We start from the raw sequence: 19,113 nt of genomic DNA on the forward strand, positions 1-19,113 counted from the left end.
TGCGCCCACCCCTCCGCGGGTCATGGGGGAGCTGGGGGGGCCGACGGGGGGGGCACATGCAGGGCTGCGCGGGGGGGCGGGGGGCGGCTGCGCGGCGCGTGAGGGCGCGGAGGACCGGGGGGGCCGGAGAAGCGCGGGGGGGCGCGGAGGACCGGGGGGGCCGGAGAAGCGCGGGGGGGCGCGGAGGACCGGGGGGGCGCGGAGGAGGGCGCAGCCCGGCCCCGCCCGGCGCGGCTCCGCCCGGCGCCGCTCGCCCTCCGCGGGGGCGGCCAGAGCCGGGCGGTGCGGGCCAGCACGCACCGCTCCGCACCGCTCCGCACCGCTCCGCACCGCTCCGCAGCCATGGCCCCGCGCTCAGCCGCCGCCCGCCGCCGCACCGCGCTGGCAGCGCTCCTGGGTAAGGGGCGCGGGGGGCTGCGGGGGGCTCCCCGGGTACCGCCGCGTCCTGCTGCGCCCCGCGGGCCGCCGGTGGGGACCCTGCCCGCGGGCACCCCCGGTCCAGCCGACCCCTCGTGTCCCCGAGCGGGGGTCCCTGGCTGGGCGCTCCGCTGCTTTGCGTTTGGCCCGCCCGCGCCGCAAGGAATCGGACGCTGCTGCTGCTGCTGCTGCCGCCGCTGCTGCTGCTGCTGCTGCGATGAATTTGCCGTCCACAGGCGCTAACGCAGTTATCTCTGCTCTGCAGACGGAGTGTCCGGAGCACTGAGGATAAGTGACTTGTCCAAGGTGACTTCACAGCCGAGTCCGCGAGCGGACTCTGAAATCCCGGCTCCAGCCCCCTGCCCTGCCTGCAGCAGTCGCTAACATCGCCAGGGCTTTCCTCCGTGAGCACTGCGGCTGCATCCCGCTTTGCCCTGCTCTGCTCAGCTGCTCTGCGAGCAGGGACCACGGCTACCTGCCTGCTAACGGGAACCGGGGCAATAGCCGTAGGGAGGCAATGCACTGCTTCAACGCCAGCACGCCCGCCGACAGGTCATTCTTTTTACGGTTCATTTTCTAAAGCGACCATTTGCATGCGCTTCTCCCCGGCGCGGCGACGAGCCCCACACCGCAGGGCCGCTGCTCGGAGCGTGGTGCCCAGACCCGTGGCCGGGGATGCCCGGGACCTGCAGGCTGGAGGAAGGAGTTGGTGGCCGTCCCCTCCCGGCTGCAGCCCCCGCGGCCGGTTCCAAGCCACCTGCATCAGCCCTCACACACCGGCTGCACTTCTGCTCACGCAGGTCATCCTCGTGTCGATGGGCGCAGAGAGCCTGGAGCCAAGGGCTTGCCTCTGCAGCACTTGCTGTTGGGAAACTCCCTTGGGAGGCGTTTTGGAGGGCATAGTTCTTAAGTTTAAGTGAGCTGGAGACAGGAAAAGACGTGGAATTACCAGGCTTGCTGCAGGATCGGGGTGCTGGTACCTGGCTGGAAGTGCCTCCTAAGGCAGGTGCTGCACATGCTACTTGCAGTGTGGGGCTGGCAGTGCGGTGGTAGGGGAGATGCTGGAGATCCGGGCACCTGGGGGTCTGGGGTCCAGGGCATGGAGGTGGGAACCTTGTTCCACAGGTTGCTCCAGTGGGCTGGGAGCCTGAAGGGGGGTGGGTGGGATGGGGAGAACATCTGGACAGGTCTCTCCATGTGTTTTGGGGATGCTGTGCTCCCCAGGGAGTGGCAGCAGGCTCCTGGCTGCATCGAGGAGCCACAGCACGGCTTCTTCTGTTGGTGCCCGTGGGAGGGGTGAGGACCGCGGGTCCTCTGCCAGAGCACATAGTGCCTGAGCTCAGGTTGGCCTGGGGGCTTCTCCCCCCTACCCCGGGTGGAGAGGAGCCTGGCCAGCCCGCTGGGCATGGCTTGCTGTCTGTGCCAGCAGGTCATGCTGATTTTTATGGACAATGAGAGTTTTTACCGAGCAGCTTTCTCACAGATGCTGGAGGTGTCCCATGGCTTCTCAGGTGAATCCCATGTGCCCTTTGCATTAAGGCAGTGGTTCCCAGGCGGGGTTCCTGGCAGGCTGCAGGACAAGTGGGGGGCAGCCAGCAACCCAGGGGGGAAAGTCTTGCTCTGGGCCTTGGCCTGGGCTGGAGGGCTGTTGTTCCTGGGGCTGGGTCCTGGGTTGCACGCCCAGCACTATTGCACATCACTCAGTGGCTCTGCAACCCCTTTGGGGCGGGGGGGCTTGTCCCAGGGGCTCACCCTCTGCAAAAGCAAGGAGCAGGCAGCCAGGGCTCTGGCCACAGCAGGAGCGACTGCTCCCCGGTTCCCCTTCGCTGTCTCTTGGGGAGGGGTCGTGCCTGCAGGTCAGGAGGCAGCCTGGAACCCTGGAGGGGCTTGCCCTGAGGACTGAAGCTTGGGACTGTGGTGATGCAAAGTGCAGCAGCTTTGGGCACACAGAAAAGTAACGGTGGCAGCTGTTGTGGCAGGTTCAGTCAGTAATCTCCCAGCCTCCCAATGTGTTTTTCTCTGTGCTTTATTTAGCGGTAACATGTCAATTCTGTCTTCCTGAGACCACAGCATGACAGGAACAAGATCAGCCTCCGTTTACCCCACACATTCCGATTATGTTCATGATGTTATAACGATGGTAGACAGGATTAAAAGTGTTACAAGCTGCAAGGAATCATCTTTCCTCTAAGTAACTGTCTGCTTGCAGCACCCTGCCTGCTCAGGCATACCTGCAGAGCCAGGCATCCCGCTGCTAGGTCTTATTCCAAGTAGCAGTATGATTCCCCTGGGACACTCCTGGCTGTGAAGTCCCCTCTGTAGCCTTCCCAGGGATGGTCTTTGAGCCTGAGAACTGCAGGAGACCTCCATCTGGTGGGAACCACTCCCTGACGTTAGCTCAGCCTCTCAAGCAAAACAAAAAGTGGTTCTTTGTAAAGTTAAGTAACTCCTTCCCTGCAGTGCTTGCAATGCAGCACTGCAGCAGGGCCCGAAGCCCAGGATGCAGGGCTCTCAGGCTTGGCTTGGGCTGCGACGTGCCTGGGGAGTTGTTAGCACAGGCATGTGTGGGAGAATAAATCAGCAGCTGAAGCGGCTGCAGAGAGACGCGAATCTGAAGCTGAGAGCAGTGGTTCCAAAGTTAAGGTGTCAGTGGAACTGGGGACCAGCTTGTAGCTCTGGGAAGAGCTGTGTCCCCTGTGTTTTGATTGCCAGGTTGCCCAGGGAAAGCTTTGTAGGGATGGCTGGGTCCCTTTGGCGGCTGAGGTCTGGGAAAGGGGAGGATGGTGCTTTGCTGGCTTGTGGCACATCTTGCCCATACCACATCATACAAGTGGGATGGGCATGGGGAGTGGGGCTGTTCCCCTGACCCAAAGCAAAGCACCCCTGTGCCCCCAGGCAAGGGTCCACGTGGACACTGCTGGCCTAGCCTGCTGCACAGGGCTGCGATGCCAGTCCCCTGCGTGGGACCCTGGGAGCTTTCAGGCACGCTCCTGGCTCTCGCATCTGGGCTCATACCTGCTCCTCGATGCATTTCTCCCTGCTAACGGGGAGGAGAGGAGCGGGAGAGCTGTGTTCTGCAGTTTGAAGGTCATCTGTCAGCCACAGCAGGAGATGAAGCTCTGCAAGGCAGGCGTGAGGGGGTGCCGCTCCGGAGGTCTGCACAGGCGCTGGAAGGAGCCTGCTGCACTGGCTCGCCGAGAGCCCTTGGCTGGGGCGAGGGACGGACCGCGTGGCAGGCATCCAGGATGGCAATGCTAATCAGTGCTCGGGCTCCCTGCTTGAAGAACAGAGAGCTCTGCTATGCTTTGGGCTTTTTATTTTTTTTTTTAATTCCCCCCTTTAAGGTTTAGCTGAAGGCCTTGTGGATAACATGCAAATCAGGGTTTTCATTTGCATACTTTATTCGTGGTGATATGATGGTTCCTTATCTCTGTGGGTGCCAGCCAGCCCCTGCTGTTCCTCCAGGAGCGGGTCCCCTATCTCTGCCGAGCTGTCCTGGGGATGGGGACAGGCGCGTTTGCTCTTGCCGCGGCAGCCAAAGGGGACACAGGGTAACAAACCCATCCCTGGGTGCTGGGAGGGGAGGAGAGCTGGGCTCGAGCCCCTGCACTGAGGCTGCTGGGAGGAGGAGGAGGAGGAGGAGGATGAGGATGATGCCTGACAGAGCTGGGAGCCAGACCTAGGGGAGCGATGGCTGAGTCCCACTGCCCCCCACGTGCTCCCTGGGGGGGGGGAACCCCACTGTGGCCAGTGCTGGAGCTGGAGGCTGGGCTGCTGTAGGGGAGAAGTGGCACCTCTTCTCCCTGCCCCATCTGCCCCCAGGGTGCCATGCCGGTCCTCACTCTCCCCTCTCCTCTCCCTGCCAGGTTTGCATGTCGTTGCCATCGCCTTTGCCTTGGAGGTGTCAGTGGGGAAGACCAACACTGTGATGGCTCTAAATAACTCCGATGTCCTGCTGCCCTGCACCTTCACCACCTGCATAGGCTTTCACAACCTGATCTTCACGTGGTATTTCAACTCGACAGAGATGGTGGGTGGCTCTCCGGGCTTTGCCTGTTTTCCCAGCAGGTCCTTTTGTCCTTTCCTAGTACAGACCAGCACTGCAGTTCCCTTTCTCCTCTTGCCGGGTGCCTGTCCCTCAGAGTCTCTCCAGCTCTGGGGGGAGGGGGCTGTGCAAACAGGGTAACTCAAATTTCCTGGCACATTTGTGCTTTTGCCACAAAGCTGGTCTGGATTTTCTGCTGCCCACAGGCTCATTTCTTTTCCTAAATTAGTCATAAATCAGTTGTTCAGGTGCAAGCCTGCACTTTGGGTGAAATATGGTTAATTTTCTCCTCCTGCGCTTGCTCTGAAATACTGAAGGTTGTGTATAGATTTCCTTCCTGCTGAGAATATTCCGCTGTTCAACTCCTTAGCAGGAGGGCTGGCCAGCCCTGTGTGGCCCTAGAGCAAAGGGACTCTCTCTGCCTGGGGCTTCTCCCACCTTTTGCGTGGTCCGTGACATTGCTGCACGGCAAGTCAGAGGGATCTGCTGCTTCCCGGGTGTGCTGCGTGTCGGTCGCCCTCCACAGCCATTCCTGCTGCTGCGGGGTGGCCGGGACACTGGACCGTGCGTGTCTGTGCGTGCAGATGTGGGGCAGAGCATCAGCAGGAGAGCATGAGCCTTTTCCTCCCCTGGGTTTGTCCAGCTGATCCCTCATCCTGCATCCCTGCCTCTGCAGATTTACCATGGCCAGATAAAGAACAAAGCCTCAGAGCCCTTCCTCGTGGGGCGCAACCCACGGGTTGAGTTTGTCGGCTCGACGACCAAGAAGGAAAACAACATCTCCATTGTCCTGAAGAACGTGGAGTTCAGTGATGCTGGGAAATACACCTGCTACGTCAAGAACCCCAAGGAGAAGAACGCGGAGCACAATGCCACCATCTTCCTCACGGTGGTCCACAAGAGTAAGTGCCAGCCAGGGCTGCTGCGCCCCGTGAGTGGCGCTGGGGGGTGGGCATGCAGATACACGCTAACCCCACCGTGGGTCATGGTTGTGGTGCTGCACGGGGTGTCCTGGCTTCTTGGAGGTAGATGGCATCCCTGAAGGTCAAGTCTGGGCCTTGTGCCCCTCTGTGCTGTGGGCCAGCTGCTGGTGAGGGGGTCGCTGCTTTTCGGGGGGGGGGGGGGGGGTTGTGCAGCTGGGAGCTCCGTGCTTCCCTCCTGAGGCCCCTCAGCACCTTCTCTTCTGCAGTGGTGGAGACAGACAACACTGTGACGCTCATCATCGTGGGCGTTGTGGGGGGGCTCATCGGCCTCCTCATCCTCTTCATGCTCATCAAGAGGGTTGTCCTGTTCATCATCAAGAAGACCCAGGATGGGAAGTGAGTGCGGGTGATGGTCCCAGCACCCTTCGGCGGGTGCTGCCATGGGGCAGGGCTGCACAGGGCTGGGGTCATGGCAAAGGGGGCCAAGGGTATCAATGGGCTGTGTGTTCTCCCCCAGGAAGGAGTGTCTCGTGAGTTCGTCAGGGAATGACAACACCGAGAACGGCTTGGCTGGCTCCAAGGCAGAACAAAAAGCACCACCAAAGGCATGAAGCAGCGGCGCCCCGAGCCCCAGCCCACGCAGCAGTGGGGAGAGCGGGCAGGGGGACAAGCCTTTCCCTTTTGTTTTCTTTCCAAACTGCCAATGCTTGAGACGTGTTTCTATTACACACGTGCCTGCAACCTGCACTGCTTCTCGGAAAAGACTTTGGCTGCCACGGGGACTGGGAGCTTCTTGCGGACTTGGATTGGGATGCCGCCGGGATGGAGGGTGCCGCTTGCTCTGCTCTGACTGAAGGCAAGAGGGTGCTGGGCAGGCAGAAAGGGGCTGGGTGCTGGGGTGTACCCTGGTCTGTGGCTGGGCAGGCGCTGCGCCACGTACGCTGCGCTCCCAGGGGTGTGGGAGGATGGGCTGCCGGGGATGCCGGTGAGCCTGGCGGGGTAGAGGCTGCGAGGAGCTTGGGGCATCTTGTCTGACTCCGGCGATGCTGAGCTGGGGCGGGCAGGAGCTGCCTGCCTCATACAGAAGGTTTCTGGAGCAGAGCAAGCGTGCACGAAACCTGCCGCAGAGCCAGAGGCTCCTGCCTGCGCTGCATGTCTCACGGGTCCGGCACAGGAGGGAGGGTGGGAGTGGGGCGGTGGTGAGGGGGCTTGGCTTCAGCTCTCCGGTTAAGCACACTTGAGAACCAAATTGGTGCAAGGCCCGTTGCTGTCAGGGCTGTCATCTCTTCCCAGCAGGGGCTGGGTGCCACGCTGCCGTGGTGCAGCCTGACCCCGAGGTGCTTCGGTCCCTCCTGTGGCAGGGCTGGGGGTGCCCCAGTGTCACTGCTGGCCCATGGTGGGGTAGCCTCCACCTGTCACACTCGTTCTGCCCCTGCACAGGGCCATCCCCCGGGGGGGCAGCGGGGGGCTTCTCCCCCAGCCAGCCTGCTGCAGAGGTGCTCCCAGGGTTTGTGCTGCTGCTCTTGCTCCTCCTCCCCTCTTTTTAAAGCTCGGCACTCAGAGCAGCGATGCTTTCGATGCTGACTCGCCACGGCTTAACTCGTTACGCGGATATTTTTTATATGAGACTCCAGTGGGAAAACAGCTGAGTGCGTTTCCCTTTCACCTGAGGAAAACTGTGGCACTCCATCCGCGATGCAGGGAGGGAGTACGGTCAAGCCCTGGCGAGGGGAGCTGGGCCAGGGCTGCACCAGCCTGCTCCTGGGTCTGCCACCGGCCCGCTGGGTGACCTTGGGCAAGTCGCTCTGCCTCTCCATGCCTCAGTTTCCCCATCTGTAAAATGGGGATAATAATACTGCTCTACCTCACAGGGGTTGTTGTGAGGCTTCCTTGGCTAACATTTGTAAAGTGCTTGGAGATCCCCGGATGAGGGGTGCCACAGAAAGCCAGAGGCTCTTTTCAAAGGGTACTCGCAGTGGGGACTCAGGCAACCCAGCCCCCTTCCCAAGGGCTGTAGCAGGACGTGAGACGTGAAGGGAGTGAGCTGATCCTACAACTGCAGTTGACAACGTCCTTTACAACATGATTTGTTCCCTATTTCTCTTTTATTTGTGGGTGTCTGTCAGTGGGGCCCCTGTCCCCACTCGAAATCGGGAATCAAAGCTGAGCCATGACTCCCCAGCTGCAGGGGCTTGCACCCCGACAGCGGTGCTGGGGTGGAGGGCAGGCGAGGATTCGGTGGGTGAGGTGGGCAAGGAAAGGTGAGGTGCTGCCTTCTCTGGAGACTGTTGTGGGAGAGGTCACACCCCGCCTGCCAGCTCGTGGGGATGGACGGTGGTCCGGAGGGCACCTTGCATCCTCCGTCCGGGTGCAGGGCTGGCTGGCACCCGCCGGAGCGGGGCTGTGCCTTGGGGACAGGAGGCAGCTACAGGCAGGTTTCCTCGGCTGCTGGTTAGGCGAGCCGGTGGGAGTCAGGTCCACAGCATCTCGGTCCCCTCTCTGAGGATCTGTGGGACCCTCAGACAAATCTCTGTGCTTCAGTTTCTCCATCTGTAAATTGGGGACAGTAAATCTGACCTACCTCACAGGAGGTGTGAGGCTCCCTGCATCGCTTTGCAAAGTGCTCCAAGATCCTGGGGCGAAAGGAACTCTGTAAATGCAAAGTATCGTTAACATACCATTGTCATCAGGAGAGTGGGTGGGAAGGCGTGAGACCTCCCAGCTGCCCCAAGAGAACCCCCAGCCCATCCTTGGAGGAGACCTCCCATGGGAGAGGACAGTGAAGGGAGGAAGAGATTTTTTTTAAAGAACTATTTTTAGCTGTCCTAACCTGTTGGCCTTTTTTAGATGGTATCTGGACACGGTTCCACTTACCACCAGGATATGCAATGCTGTACTATGCATGGATTACTTCTCTGGCTTGATGGAAAAAGTCAACATAAGCAGTTTTTCAAATGTAATTCTATACGCATATGTGTGCGGGTGCTGTATGCAGCGCAGGGGGCTCCAGGGGAGCAGGCTGCCCTGGAAGCTTGTGCCAGCGCCTGCGGGGTCCCTGCTGTCACAAGGGCTTTGGGGGTTCTGCAGAGGCTTTCCAGGGTGTGTGGGGGAGAAGGCCCTGCCGGAGGCGTGTGCTGTGCCACGCACGTATGTGTATAAGCGTATATAAATACATGTAGGAGATACCTGCAAATAGACACAGGATGTGTACAACATGCTGTGCGATGACTTACAGCACATTTTTGCACTGTAGAGGTTTAGTTAGCTTTGCCTTGAATGAAATAAAGTTTATGTTTACTAGAGAAACTTGCTCCAGTTTGGGTTGCTGGGGGTGTCTGTTTAGGCTTACCGTGAACGCGCTGGGCAGGCACGCCGCACCGTGTCGAGGCAAAGGGCAGCAGCGTTTCTCTTGTGTGCAGAGCCTGGGTCATGTCCATTCTCTGCAGCTGCTTGTCCCAGGGTGGGTGACTGCCACCGCTCTGCCTTCACCCTGCCGAGCCCCTCAGACACCCCGGGGCGAGGGCTGGGTGCCGCTTCCCAGCACCCACGGGTGTGCATTGCCCACTGGAGCTCAGGGGCTGTGGGTGCCTGGAGGTGGGGAGCTGGCCCCCGGTGGGACATGGGATGGGGCTGTCATGCTGCCTTTGGAGGGGCAGTTTTTGGGGGTGCCTGGGGGTATTTCCCTGTGCAAAAAGCTCTGAGCGCAGCTGCCTGGAAAGCAGGATCCCTCCCTGCACGCTGCATGAGAACGGCCCCGATTTCTGCTGGGGCTGATGCTATGCTAGAAAAATTGATTTAAAATAACGCTTAATGACCCTGTTTGTTTACAGTAATTTAAACTGACCCAGTTCCGATCAGCTTGTCTGACTGGCCGAGGTCCACACAGCATTTTCCTCCTTGTGTGCAGGAACAGCTTATTCACGAGAGCCAGCAAATAAACCCTGCCTTGGGCTGGGAAAGCAGCAGCGCAGGGTATTGCAAAACGTACCCCTGCAAGCAAGAGGGACAAAGCCTTCAAGAGGCTGCATGAAAAAACAAATACTTTCTTTTAATGCGGATAGTCTACAGCACAAACATAAATTCTCTCTGTATAACAGTAGTAAGCAAACAGCAGCTTAGCCCCACAGGAGCCTTCCTGCCACAGCAGGGTCAGCACAGGGCAATAAATTAATTTTTCTCCGGAAGGGAGCTTGAGCCGGTCAGATTCTTTCACGGTATCAGTGGCCATCACTCCGAGCTGCCCTTTGCCTCCTTGGCTGACCTCTGGCACGCTAAATCACAGCCTGCCGGCCAGGATTTGGGATGCACCGCTCACCTTCTGTGCCTTGAGATCCATTTCCCAGCTGCTGCCAGAGCCGAGACAGCCAGGCACGTAGGGATGGGGAGGGAGGCTTGGGGAGGCGCGAAGGACCTGTCCCGGCAGGTCTCAGAGCTCCGACTGGAAGCAGAGAATGGAAGAGAAGAAATTGCAAGAAATTTGAAAGGGCAGCCAAAACCAGGAGGAAGATGCAAGCACTTTCTTCCTTGTGCTCAGGAACAGTTTGTTCGCACGAGCTGGCTCAGCTCCCGCACAGAAGGGGGCTGGCTGCCTGCAGCCCTGCAGCCACGCTGCATGCCACTGGCGTGGTTCCCCTCTGTGCAAAGCCACCGAGGGGGCCCTAACCCTTCCCCACCGTCCCCAGGAAACCTGCAGGATAGCGCAGCCCTGCATGCTGCTGCAGCAATGGCACTGACCCTCCAGACACCGTAGATCCAGTTGAGGTAGGCGCGGACGCTGGTGTAGACGCCGGGTATGCTGGGGGTCCCACAGCCCTGGCCCCAGCTGACGATGCCCACCACCTGCCAGTGCTTGCCTGAGTACAGCAGGGGCCCGCCGCTGTCCCCCTGCAAAGGACAAACCGTCCGAGCCGGGGCTGAGGACCGCCCCCGGCCCCCAGCACGGTGCTCACATCCGCAGCTCACAGCCATTTCCCAGGACAGCTCTTCCCTGAAGGGGCTATTTCATTAACGGGTGCAAAGCAACCCACCCCCTCTTTCTGGACCAGGCAGCCCCCACCTGGCAGGTGTCCACCCCGCCTTGGGGCAGGCCGGCACACAGCATCTTCTCGGTGACCTCCCCGTGGTAGGCAGCCCGGTTGCAGCTCTCCTTGTCGATGAGTCCCACCTCTGCCTGCTGCAGGGTCTCCGACAGCTTGCCTGTGCAAAACGTGGCCACTTACCGGGGTCCCCAGTAGCCCCAGGTGAGGAGGGAGCCTATCGGTGTCCCACCTCCTGCGCATGATGCTGGGGGTGTCTCTGTCCTCACCCCGGGGGCAGCCCCCTGTTCGCCCCCATGCTGTCCCACTCACCGTGCTCCTGCGTGTAGCCCCAGCCTATCACCCACAGGGGGGTGCCTGGCGCCAGCTCCTCGTCGAAATAGGGCAGACAGATGGGCTTGCTGCTCTCTGGGAGGGAGAGGTGAGGTGCAGATGTCTGGGGGGGCTTGCAGGAAAGGTGCCCCTGCCCAGACTGGTCAGGGGCGCATCCCTGCTGTGCTTTTGGCAAGGCACCGCTCAGGCATGGGCCCCGCTGTGCCACCTGGGGCATTGCTGTCCTAGCCGGCTTCTTAGTGCCACCAGAAGACATTCAGGACTTGCTCCAAGGTGTGTGCCACGTCTCACCTGAGACACGCAGGGGATACTGCAGCTTCACGAGGGCAATGTCACCGTCCTTGGGAGATGTGGGTGTCACCTCAGCTAGGAAGACTTTCTCCACAGCAAGGGTGGCAGCACCCGAGAGGAGATCAGAGCCAGCCTTCACGCGCCAGCTCTGGATGACGGGGTTGTTCCTGTGCACAGACATCGTTATTGCTCCCCTCGCTTCCCTCTGCGACTCTGCTGCAGGGACAGGCAGCAAAGCCCTGCCTACGCACTGCCCTGCTCCGCAGCAGTCAGCTGCGTCAGACCAAGGGGCACAAAGCCCTGTGCAGACATGGGACATTTAAACAACACGTGGCTGAAACCCAGAGGGACTCAAGCTGGAGTCGAGGGCCACGCGTGACCAGCCCTGGCTGAGGGGCGCGCTGCAGCGGGGAGGTCGCTGACTCACTTGAAGCAGTGCGCTGCCGTCAGGACCCAGCTAGGGTCGATGATGCTGCCCCCGCAGATGTGCTCCTTTCTGTACTGCAAGCTGACCTGCCACGGCCAAGCCTCGATGGCTGCCGGGCTCCCACCCAGCACGCGTGGCGTCCTTACGCTCTCCCCGCAGTCTTCTGCCAGGCGGAGCAGTGACAAAGGAACACGTCAGCTGTGGCGGCGGAGAGAGAAAGAGCACCCGCGCTGCCCTCCATCCTCGGGGCTGAGCAGGGATGGAGGCTCCCATGCCTCCCAGGGTGGACAGTGTGGCCCCGGTGCCTCACACACCCCCCCCCGCCCCGTGACACTGCCTGTCACCCCTTTGTGGGCCACTTGGAACACTCCCTTTCGCTCCCTGCACATCATCCCCAGGCGATGGGTTCATCCATTCCCTGCCTTTCCCAGCCCACCAGGCGGATTAGTTTTATCAGGGTAATTCATTAGCAAAAGTAAACCTATCCTGGCAGCTGGTTAAGCCTCTCTTAGGTGTTTCATTTCCGAGAGGTTTATACTGGCTTAACAAGAAGGTTAGCAGTAATTAAATCTGACTTTTCTTGGGCAAACGGTGTGGGAGCTGCGGAGGGCCAGGGCTTGGGCCAGAGCCAGGCTCTCGCAGCTGCAGCACAGCACCCGGTGCCATGCCAGGAATGAGGGCCTGGAGCGGCACCCTGTGTGCCCGCGAGGTGTAAACGGCATCGTGATACTTACTGGAACAAAAGAGCGAAACAACCGATCCAGAGAGGCATTTCCTGCAAGAGGGAGGAAAAGGGCTGGATTCAGCAGAGAAGATGCTCCGGCTCCGTGGCCAGGCATGGCAGGGTCCCGTGCAGGGCGAGGGGCACGGCAGCCACCTCCTGCACAGCCCCAGCACTCACCTGCCCGGCTCGGGCACCTGCAGGCTGCCATTGCTCAGCACGACCTCTCGGGCAGGCAGGGGTTGCCCTGCACCTGCCTGCACCGCCCCAAACGTCGGGGTGCTGAAAGACATGGGGGGGCACGGGTCAGCAAGCACACTCTGAGGTCCCAGGCACGCTACCAGCAGGACATGAGTGCTGGGAGAGGACAGGCACTGGTGCCGGAGCATCTCTGGGAGCCTGGAAACTCAGTGGGTTTGGCTCAAAGTGGCATCACCCAGTTCCAGAGCTGTACAAATAGGTCCTAAATGTTTGCCCGTGGCCCCAAGAAAAAGCTGCTGAGACAGGGAGGGAGCAGGAGCTGGAGAAGGGAATGTGGACCCTGCACCAGTGAGCAAAAGACCCCACAGAAAAAGGAGGTTCCTTGAGACAGGGACACAGGGATGCTGAAAGAGGGAAGTGCCACAGCCCTGAAGGGCCCAGGGCAGGATGGGGGGACTGGCCACTGAGCTCAGGAGCAGGGATGGGAGAAGGAAGGGAGACTACTCCCTGCTGTTCGGGGAGGTGGCTCCCAGGGGACCTCGGGGGGTCCCTGCTGTTGTGACATTTGGAGCTGTGCTCAAAGTCTCAATCCCTGACTTCTTAGCAAATACCATCTTGGGCTCAGTCTGGGCTCCTAGAGGAGCCTGAACATCAGAACCCACCTTCTCCCTAGTATACCCCCAACTTAACGCCAGCTCTCCCTTAATGCAGGGCTGATACCAAACACACAGGGCTAGCAAGCTATTTCCCCAAATCTCAGCTTTAACCAGCTGAATGCAGCTCTCCAAACTCACCACTAGCTCAGGGCAGCACACCAGGCAGACACAGGTGGGTGACATGAAGCTCCATCACAGTTAGAGGGACCCAGCCCTGCCCACAGCTGTGCAGCACCCACCCCCTGGCCAGCTGCTGCTCTCCTGGGGCTTTAAAAGGGGAGCACAGTGCCCTGTGCCCCTCTTTGGGTGGGCTCCATCGGCAGTGGGAACCTGGGCTGAGGAACCCAGTCTGAGCTCTGCACCCACTCGAGCGAGGTGAGCGCACGCTGCTGGGAGCTGCAGGGCATCCCTGCTGCGTGGGTGACTGTGGAGGGTGTGTGTGTGAGGTGAGGAGCAGGGCAGGGTGCCCGTGGGCTGGGGACAAGAGCAAGGGGCAGCGGGTGTAGTACGGTGCTGACGTGGCCAGCTGCCAGGGGCTTCTAGAGTGAAGCCCAGCCAGCTCCTGGGGATGCAGAGTGCTCTGCGTGGTGGGGATGGATTGAAACCATTAGTGCGGAGTTTTAAGTGCTTTGTAAGTAAGCAGAGCCCTGCTCAAGGAGAACTTTTGTGGGAGAGGGATAGATAAAGCAGGCGAGAGGGGTGTGGAGAGAGCAGCCATGTACCTCCTGTAGCCCATTTGCTCACAGGCTGCTTTCGCCAGCACCAGGCTGAAGTGGTCGTGACAGGCACAGGACCAGGCTCCTGTGTTTCTGTTAAGCACCTGCAGGATGGATCTGTCTTTGGAGACACGGGCTGGAGGCAGACACAAAGTCAGCTCTGTCACAGGTGGCTTTAGCAGGCAGAGGCTTGCCACAGCAGCCCAGCCCCTCCAGAGCTCTAGCAAGGTGTCCTGGACTCACCCTCAGCTGGTGGTCCCTCAGGAACCCACTGGGGACAGTTGGCCTCATCCTCGCCCTCCAGACAGTCCCACCTGCCCATCACACACCTGCTGCAGTGGCACCAGCTTCAGAGGCGACTTGCAGAAGAAGTAGTGGTAGTCCAGGTAAATCTTGACTAGAGGGAAAGGGGGAAGCTCAGCACCGAGCTCACACTGCTGGGCAGGCTTGGTGAGAGGGTGGCAGAGCCAGCCCTGGCTCCTGAGCTGTGTTTGCTGAGATGTGGCTTGCAAAAGGAGGGGGGAGAGGAGACCAGAGCAGGAGCCGTACCCAGGAAGCCAACTGCAACCAGGCAGGCGAGGCTGAGCACCGCTGCCAGGACGAGGATGCCGATCCGCTTGAAGGACTCCAGCACCACGGAGGTTTTGCGTCTTGTGCTGGGACCTACAACACAGGGGAGCGTGGCCCTGCATTGCCAAGCCCAGCCTGGCAGCATCTGCACCCCCAGCTCCCATAGGTATATTACCTCTGCCGTTCAGCTGCTCAGTGGCTAAATCCTGCAAACCAGAGGGGAAAACCAGTTACTGAGCTGAAACTTCAGGCAAAAAGCCATTGGCAAGTGGGAAGGGTCTGTAGCAGCGTGGCTAGTTGGCCCTGCGGTAATTCCTGTGCCAAGTGCATGGTGAACATGACCAGCCAGTCTGGGGAGGGCAGCCCAGCGAAGGTGGAGGGTCAGCCAAGCCTGGGCAGGCACAGAGGGGCTGCAGTGTCTTGCTTGAGGCCCACCGGGAGGATTAGCAGGGAAATGGCCCCAACCTACATCTGAGGTTGCTTTAGAGCTGTTGGGAATGGAGACGGCAGTAGTTGGGGGGTGGCATGTCCTGTGACAGCACTTGGCTGTGCTGTCACCTGGGGTCACCGACTATGGAGTTCCTGTGAATGCCTCCTGTGCAATTTCAGTAATTGGCTATTAATGCTATGGAGTTACTGTCATTCATGCACCAGAGGCTTATAAAGTCATAGGCATCATGCAAGAGGCACTTTCTGATGTGCCACGAAACCCTGAGTCAAAATACATGCGCCTGCAGGGCTGTGGCACCCGGACATGTCACAACAGGGGTTGTGTCCCTCGGCTGCCCTAGCACGGGGTCAGAAACCGAGTGGCACAGCCCGAGCCCTCCCCCGCACGCTGCGGGAGCCAGCGGAGAAACCAGCCCAGCCCGTGGGAACAAGGGCTCTCAGGGTGGGGAGGGAGGGCTGTGCTGCTGCTAGGACACGCAGTAAACACAGCCCTGGCAGCAGCCAGCGCTGGAGCAAGTGATGAATAAGGCATTGATCCCATTTGACCTCTTCAGCTTTATTTGCCTGTAATATCTTTTCATATGGGAGATGCCCAACTGCAGTAGGAATGGACCCGTGAGCTGCAGCAGCCAGCCATTGCCCCCATCCTTGGTGTCTGGGCTGATGCTGAGCAAAGCTCAGAGCTTCTCTGAGGGGGCTTCAGGTGGGCACTGCACAGTTCTGTTGCCCTGGTTTGCAGCCATGCATGTGCTGTGCTGTTGGGCTGCTCCCTGGCATCTTGTGGCTTGAGAACGTACTCCCGCTCCGCTGCCGAGGCTGCAGAAAGCAGCACGCTCACTTTTCCCTTGAACGCCTTTCCAGCCCCACGAGTGAGCTCTTTTCCTTAGCTGTTACTTCTGGACACTACCACAACAGGTAAGATTAACTTCGTTGCGGAGCCTGCACCCAGCATGAACAGAGGTAAGGAAAATTAAAACCACGGCAATAAATGCACAGATCCAGGAGCACAATTCAGGAGAGTTTGGGGTTTGGAAGCCTTTGCTCTGTTGGCTGCTGAGCCTCAGGAGCTGCACACTGTTCTCTGGGCAGCAGAGGGATGGAGATGATGGCGTTTGCTGTCTCAGATGGCAACAGGGGACCCTGTGCCATTCCAGGGCTCGGAGGTTGGGGCTTTGAAGAACCAAGAATGGTGCAGTGAGACTGGGGACATGGTCTGGCTGTAATGGGGCCGTGTTCCAGCCCGCAGTGGGTTGGAGGGAGTGGTGGAGCCCTTCCTCTCCGGGTCACTGTTTGGGTGTGCTGAGCCATGCACAAAGGCTCTACCAGCAGGATTTTACAGGCAAGTGCCAAGCGATTATTTGTGGGTTAATGCAAAGATAGCTTGGATTTAATGTGCTGCTAGCTCAGCTGTCACTGCCCCTCGCCCAGCCGGGATCTGTCACTTCCCCGTCGCAGCCCCACTGCATGGCTTGGGCTGCCGGTTTTGGCTGCTCCCCAGGCTGGGAACAAGAAGTGACCTGTGCAGGGCAGGACCGGTTCCTGCCTGGTGCTGGCAGGGCTGTGGGCATGTGGCTGTGCCCCAGCGTGCAGCCGTCCAGCAATGCCGGGGCCTTTCTCCAAACGGCAGGGCTCGCCTGGCACCGATGCCGAGCGTGGGCAAGTCGCGGCAAGCACCCAGCCCCTGATGGGCTCTGCACAGCCCCTCAAGTCTTTTTGGCTCCTGTAAAGACACTGCGGTGCTACCAGGGATCCCAGGGGTGGTAGGGAGTCGGGGACCTGCGGGCAGCAGGAGGGCAGGGTGGGAAGCAGAGCGTGTCTCCCAGACCTCCCACCTTGGCTGCTTATCTGCTGCGCGCGGTGCCTGTAGGAGCCTTGGGAGTTTTGTAACGCCTGCTCGGCTTGCTCCCTGCTACGTCCTCCGGTGCAGCCGAGGGCATGTGGGGCTGGTCCTTCCTCATGCTGACCTCTTGTGTCACCGTGGGCCTGGGCCAGGCATGGCCCGGATAATGGGATGCTAACGGTTCCCTCTGGGAACGGTCCCAGCCAGGATGGCTCCTCCAGACTGCACGGCACGGCTGGAGCGCTGTGGCCGAGGGGCCCCGCAGTGCACAGCTGCCCCTGCCTGCCCGCAGGCTGCCTGTGCTTGTGCCCATCACGTCGTGTGGTATCGGGCTTCTTCCCGAGAGCCCTGTGCAGGTCTGGTGCAGGCACAAGTGGGGCTGATGCTGTGATGCCGGCCACCTTCCCACCTAGAGAAGGTATTGCCCACTGTTGATTTTTTTTTTTTTTTTTTGCATTTTGTTCAGCTCATGAACTTCCTCTGTTTCAAACCGATTCATAGCTTGGTGCTGCCTCTCCATGACCGCCCACTTGCTCTCAAAACCACCCTACAAGCACGAGCTGCACTGGTTAACTCAAAGCAAGGCGCGATGTGTGCCAGCTCCTTCATGGAGTGGAAGCACATGATTTCCTGGAGAACTCAAGGCTACAGTAACTAATGGAGCTCCCTTGCCCTTTTCTCTGGAAGCACATTAATGCCTCTATAGCCAGTCCACTCCAGCTGTGCAAATGCCAGTCCATGACCCATGGTCTCCTGGTGACCTTCTGCACCTGTGCCATGGCAGCAGGCTTGGCCAGCTGGGGTGCAGCTGGGCTTGTGCCGTTTGCCCCCCACAGCGTGTGGCTGAAAGGTGCTGTGGTGCGCTGAGTAGCTGTGCCAGCTGCTCCTGCGTGAGGAAAGGTGGGATACTCTGACCAGCTTCAAAGGGTGCAGGGTGCTCGGATCCAGGGCTAAATCCTTGGCTGCAGGGGATTTAACCCATGGGTGCATATAGCTGTCACTGCTGTGCAAGGGGGTGAGTTTCCCACCCTGGAGGGGTTGACGGCCTGGGGTGTTGCTGGTGGAGGGTTTTACGGTGCCCAGGCTGTACGTGGCTGCACTCTATTAAGGAAGCCTTTTCCTCCTAGGACTGCATGCCAAGGCTGGGGCTTGGTGGCCATGGTTTTGCTTGCAAAAGGTGCCGTAGGAAGCCAAGCAGAGTGTGTCCCTCCTGCTGAGCAGAGGGACCAGCAGTCCCGTGGCAGGAGTGTGCTATGGGGCAGGGGGGCCAGGCTCTTGCCCAGGCATTGCCTTCCCAGGGCTGGGGGATAGGACGCCCCAGAAGGGCACATTCCCCTTGGCAAGCAGACTTGTGAGACGTGCTGCCTTACCTGTCTGCTTGCCGGTCTGGGAGAGGGCCAAGGCAAGCCACAGAGAAATGTGGGAGCGAGAGCTCACGGGGAGAGCCAAGCGCCACATCCAACAGCCACGGTGGGGAGTTGAGAGAGACAAGTAAAATCATTCCGTGCCTAGATGCTGCGGGAAGCTGGGGCCAAGCTGCAGCACCTCTTTTGAGCCTGGGCTGCCTCATCACTAGTAAACTGCTCCTGGCAGACCTGGGCTGCAAGCGCAGCCAGCTGTGGGGTGCCGGCCACCAGCTCCTGGGGCTGGGGGCTGATGCGCAGGGAGGGGGTGAAGCTGTCAGTAACTTACCATATTCATCCAGCTCTGACGCGGTCTTCTGCCTGCAGAAACCCAGCAGATATCCTCCAGTGTGGGAGACAGGGGGGCTGTGGATACCCCGATGCCCAGGGAACCCTGGGCTGGCAATGCTCCCCCCGCCCCGTGCCTGTGCTGCTCTGCCCGCGCTGTGCTAGCACTGGGGCAGGACCGCCCGAGCACTCCTTAAAACCCGCAACAGGAGTTGTGAAACAGGAATTATGATTTGTATTGTAATATAACACCGGTCTATCAGCAGCACCATTACCCGCAACAATCTGAGCATCTGCCACTGGAGGGTGACTCACCTGCAGAGCTGCTGTCACAAAATAGCTTATCAGGAGTGAACTGACTGACAGAGCAGGATGCCCCGCTCCTCTCCCGATGATAAGAGGAACCGCGGCCATCCCGCTCTTTGTCTGTCTCTTCCGCGTTGCAACGGGTTGTTTTTAAACAGAGGTTTTAGTAGGTGGAGGAGGAAAGGAGAGAAGAGTTTATGCGTGAGGTTACCGGGCCATTTTCCGCTCCTGTCTCTCAGGTCACTCCGTCTGTGTGTCCCCATCAGTCCCAGGCCACGGCTGGCAGGAAAGTTTGAAGGAAAGCGAGCAGGTGCCTGTGGCAGGTTACCTCTGGGATTGCCGTGCAGGCTGGGGTCACAGGTGGGTGTCTGGCTGCACGGGAGCAGCTGCTGTCCTGGGCAGGCTGTATGGAGTCACTGCTCCCTGGGGTGCCCCGGCAAGCTGGGCAGGGCAGAGGGCTGGAGCGTGGCCCCTCCAGACTCCCTTACTC

General features: G+C 59.8%; 2 protein-coding genes across 2 annotated transcripts; one reads left to right on the forward strand and one right to left on the reverse strand.

The window, feature by feature from the left end:
* The first annotated feature begins 230 nt into the window (after nt 1-230).
* SCN4B (sodium voltage-gated channel beta subunit 4) lies at nt 231-8,691 on the forward strand. Its single transcript, XM_055695893.1, has 5 exons — nt 231-397; nt 4,284-4,447; nt 5,139-5,364; nt 5,652-5,781; nt 5,903-8,691. The coding sequence occupies exons 1-5, from the start codon at nt 343-345 to the stop codon at nt 5,994-5,996; spliced, it is 669 nt and encodes a 222-aa protein (XP_055551868.1). The 5' UTR covers nt 231-342; the 3' UTR covers nt 5,997-8,691.
* A 99-nt stretch (nt 8,692-8,790) lies between these two features.
* On the reverse strand, nt 8,791-18,589 carry TMPRSS4 (transmembrane serine protease 4). Its single transcript, XM_055695892.1, is given in 15 exon segments — nt 8,791-9,823; nt 10,120-10,269; nt 10,442-10,581; nt 10,734-10,829; nt 11,046-11,212; nt 11,473-11,632; nt 12,207-12,247; nt 12,374-12,475; nt 13,773-13,902; nt 14,010-14,076; nt 14,078-14,163; nt 14,316-14,429; nt 14,512-14,542; nt 18,319-18,343; nt 18,345-18,589. Coding segments are annotated over 15 exon segments (1,566 nt in total). The 3' UTR covers nt 8,791-9,811.
* Between the last annotated feature and the right edge of the window lie 524 nt (nt 18,590-19,113).

This window comes from Falco cherrug, chromosome 17, assembly GCF_023634085.1.
Source record: "Falco cherrug isolate bFalChe1 chromosome 17, bFalChe1.pri, whole genome shotgun sequence".
Lineage (NCBI taxonomy): Eukaryota > Metazoa > Chordata > Aves > Falconiformes > Falconidae > Falco > Falco cherrug.

Bases quoted from the DNA above. Each gene is read 5' to 3' on its own strand.
- SCN4B (XM_055695893.1), top strand. From the start codon at position 343: ATGGCCCCGCGCTCAGCCGCCGCCCGCCGCCGCACCGCGCTGGCAGCG. The intron at 398-4,283 runs GTAAGGGGCGCG...TCTCCCTGCCAG, and splicing joins CGCGCTGGCAGCGCTCCTGG to GTTTGCATGTCGTTGCCATC. The intron at 5,365-5,651 runs GTAAGTGCCAGC...TCTCTTCTGCAG, and splicing joins CCTCACGGTGGTCCACAAGA to TGGTGGAGACAGACAACACT.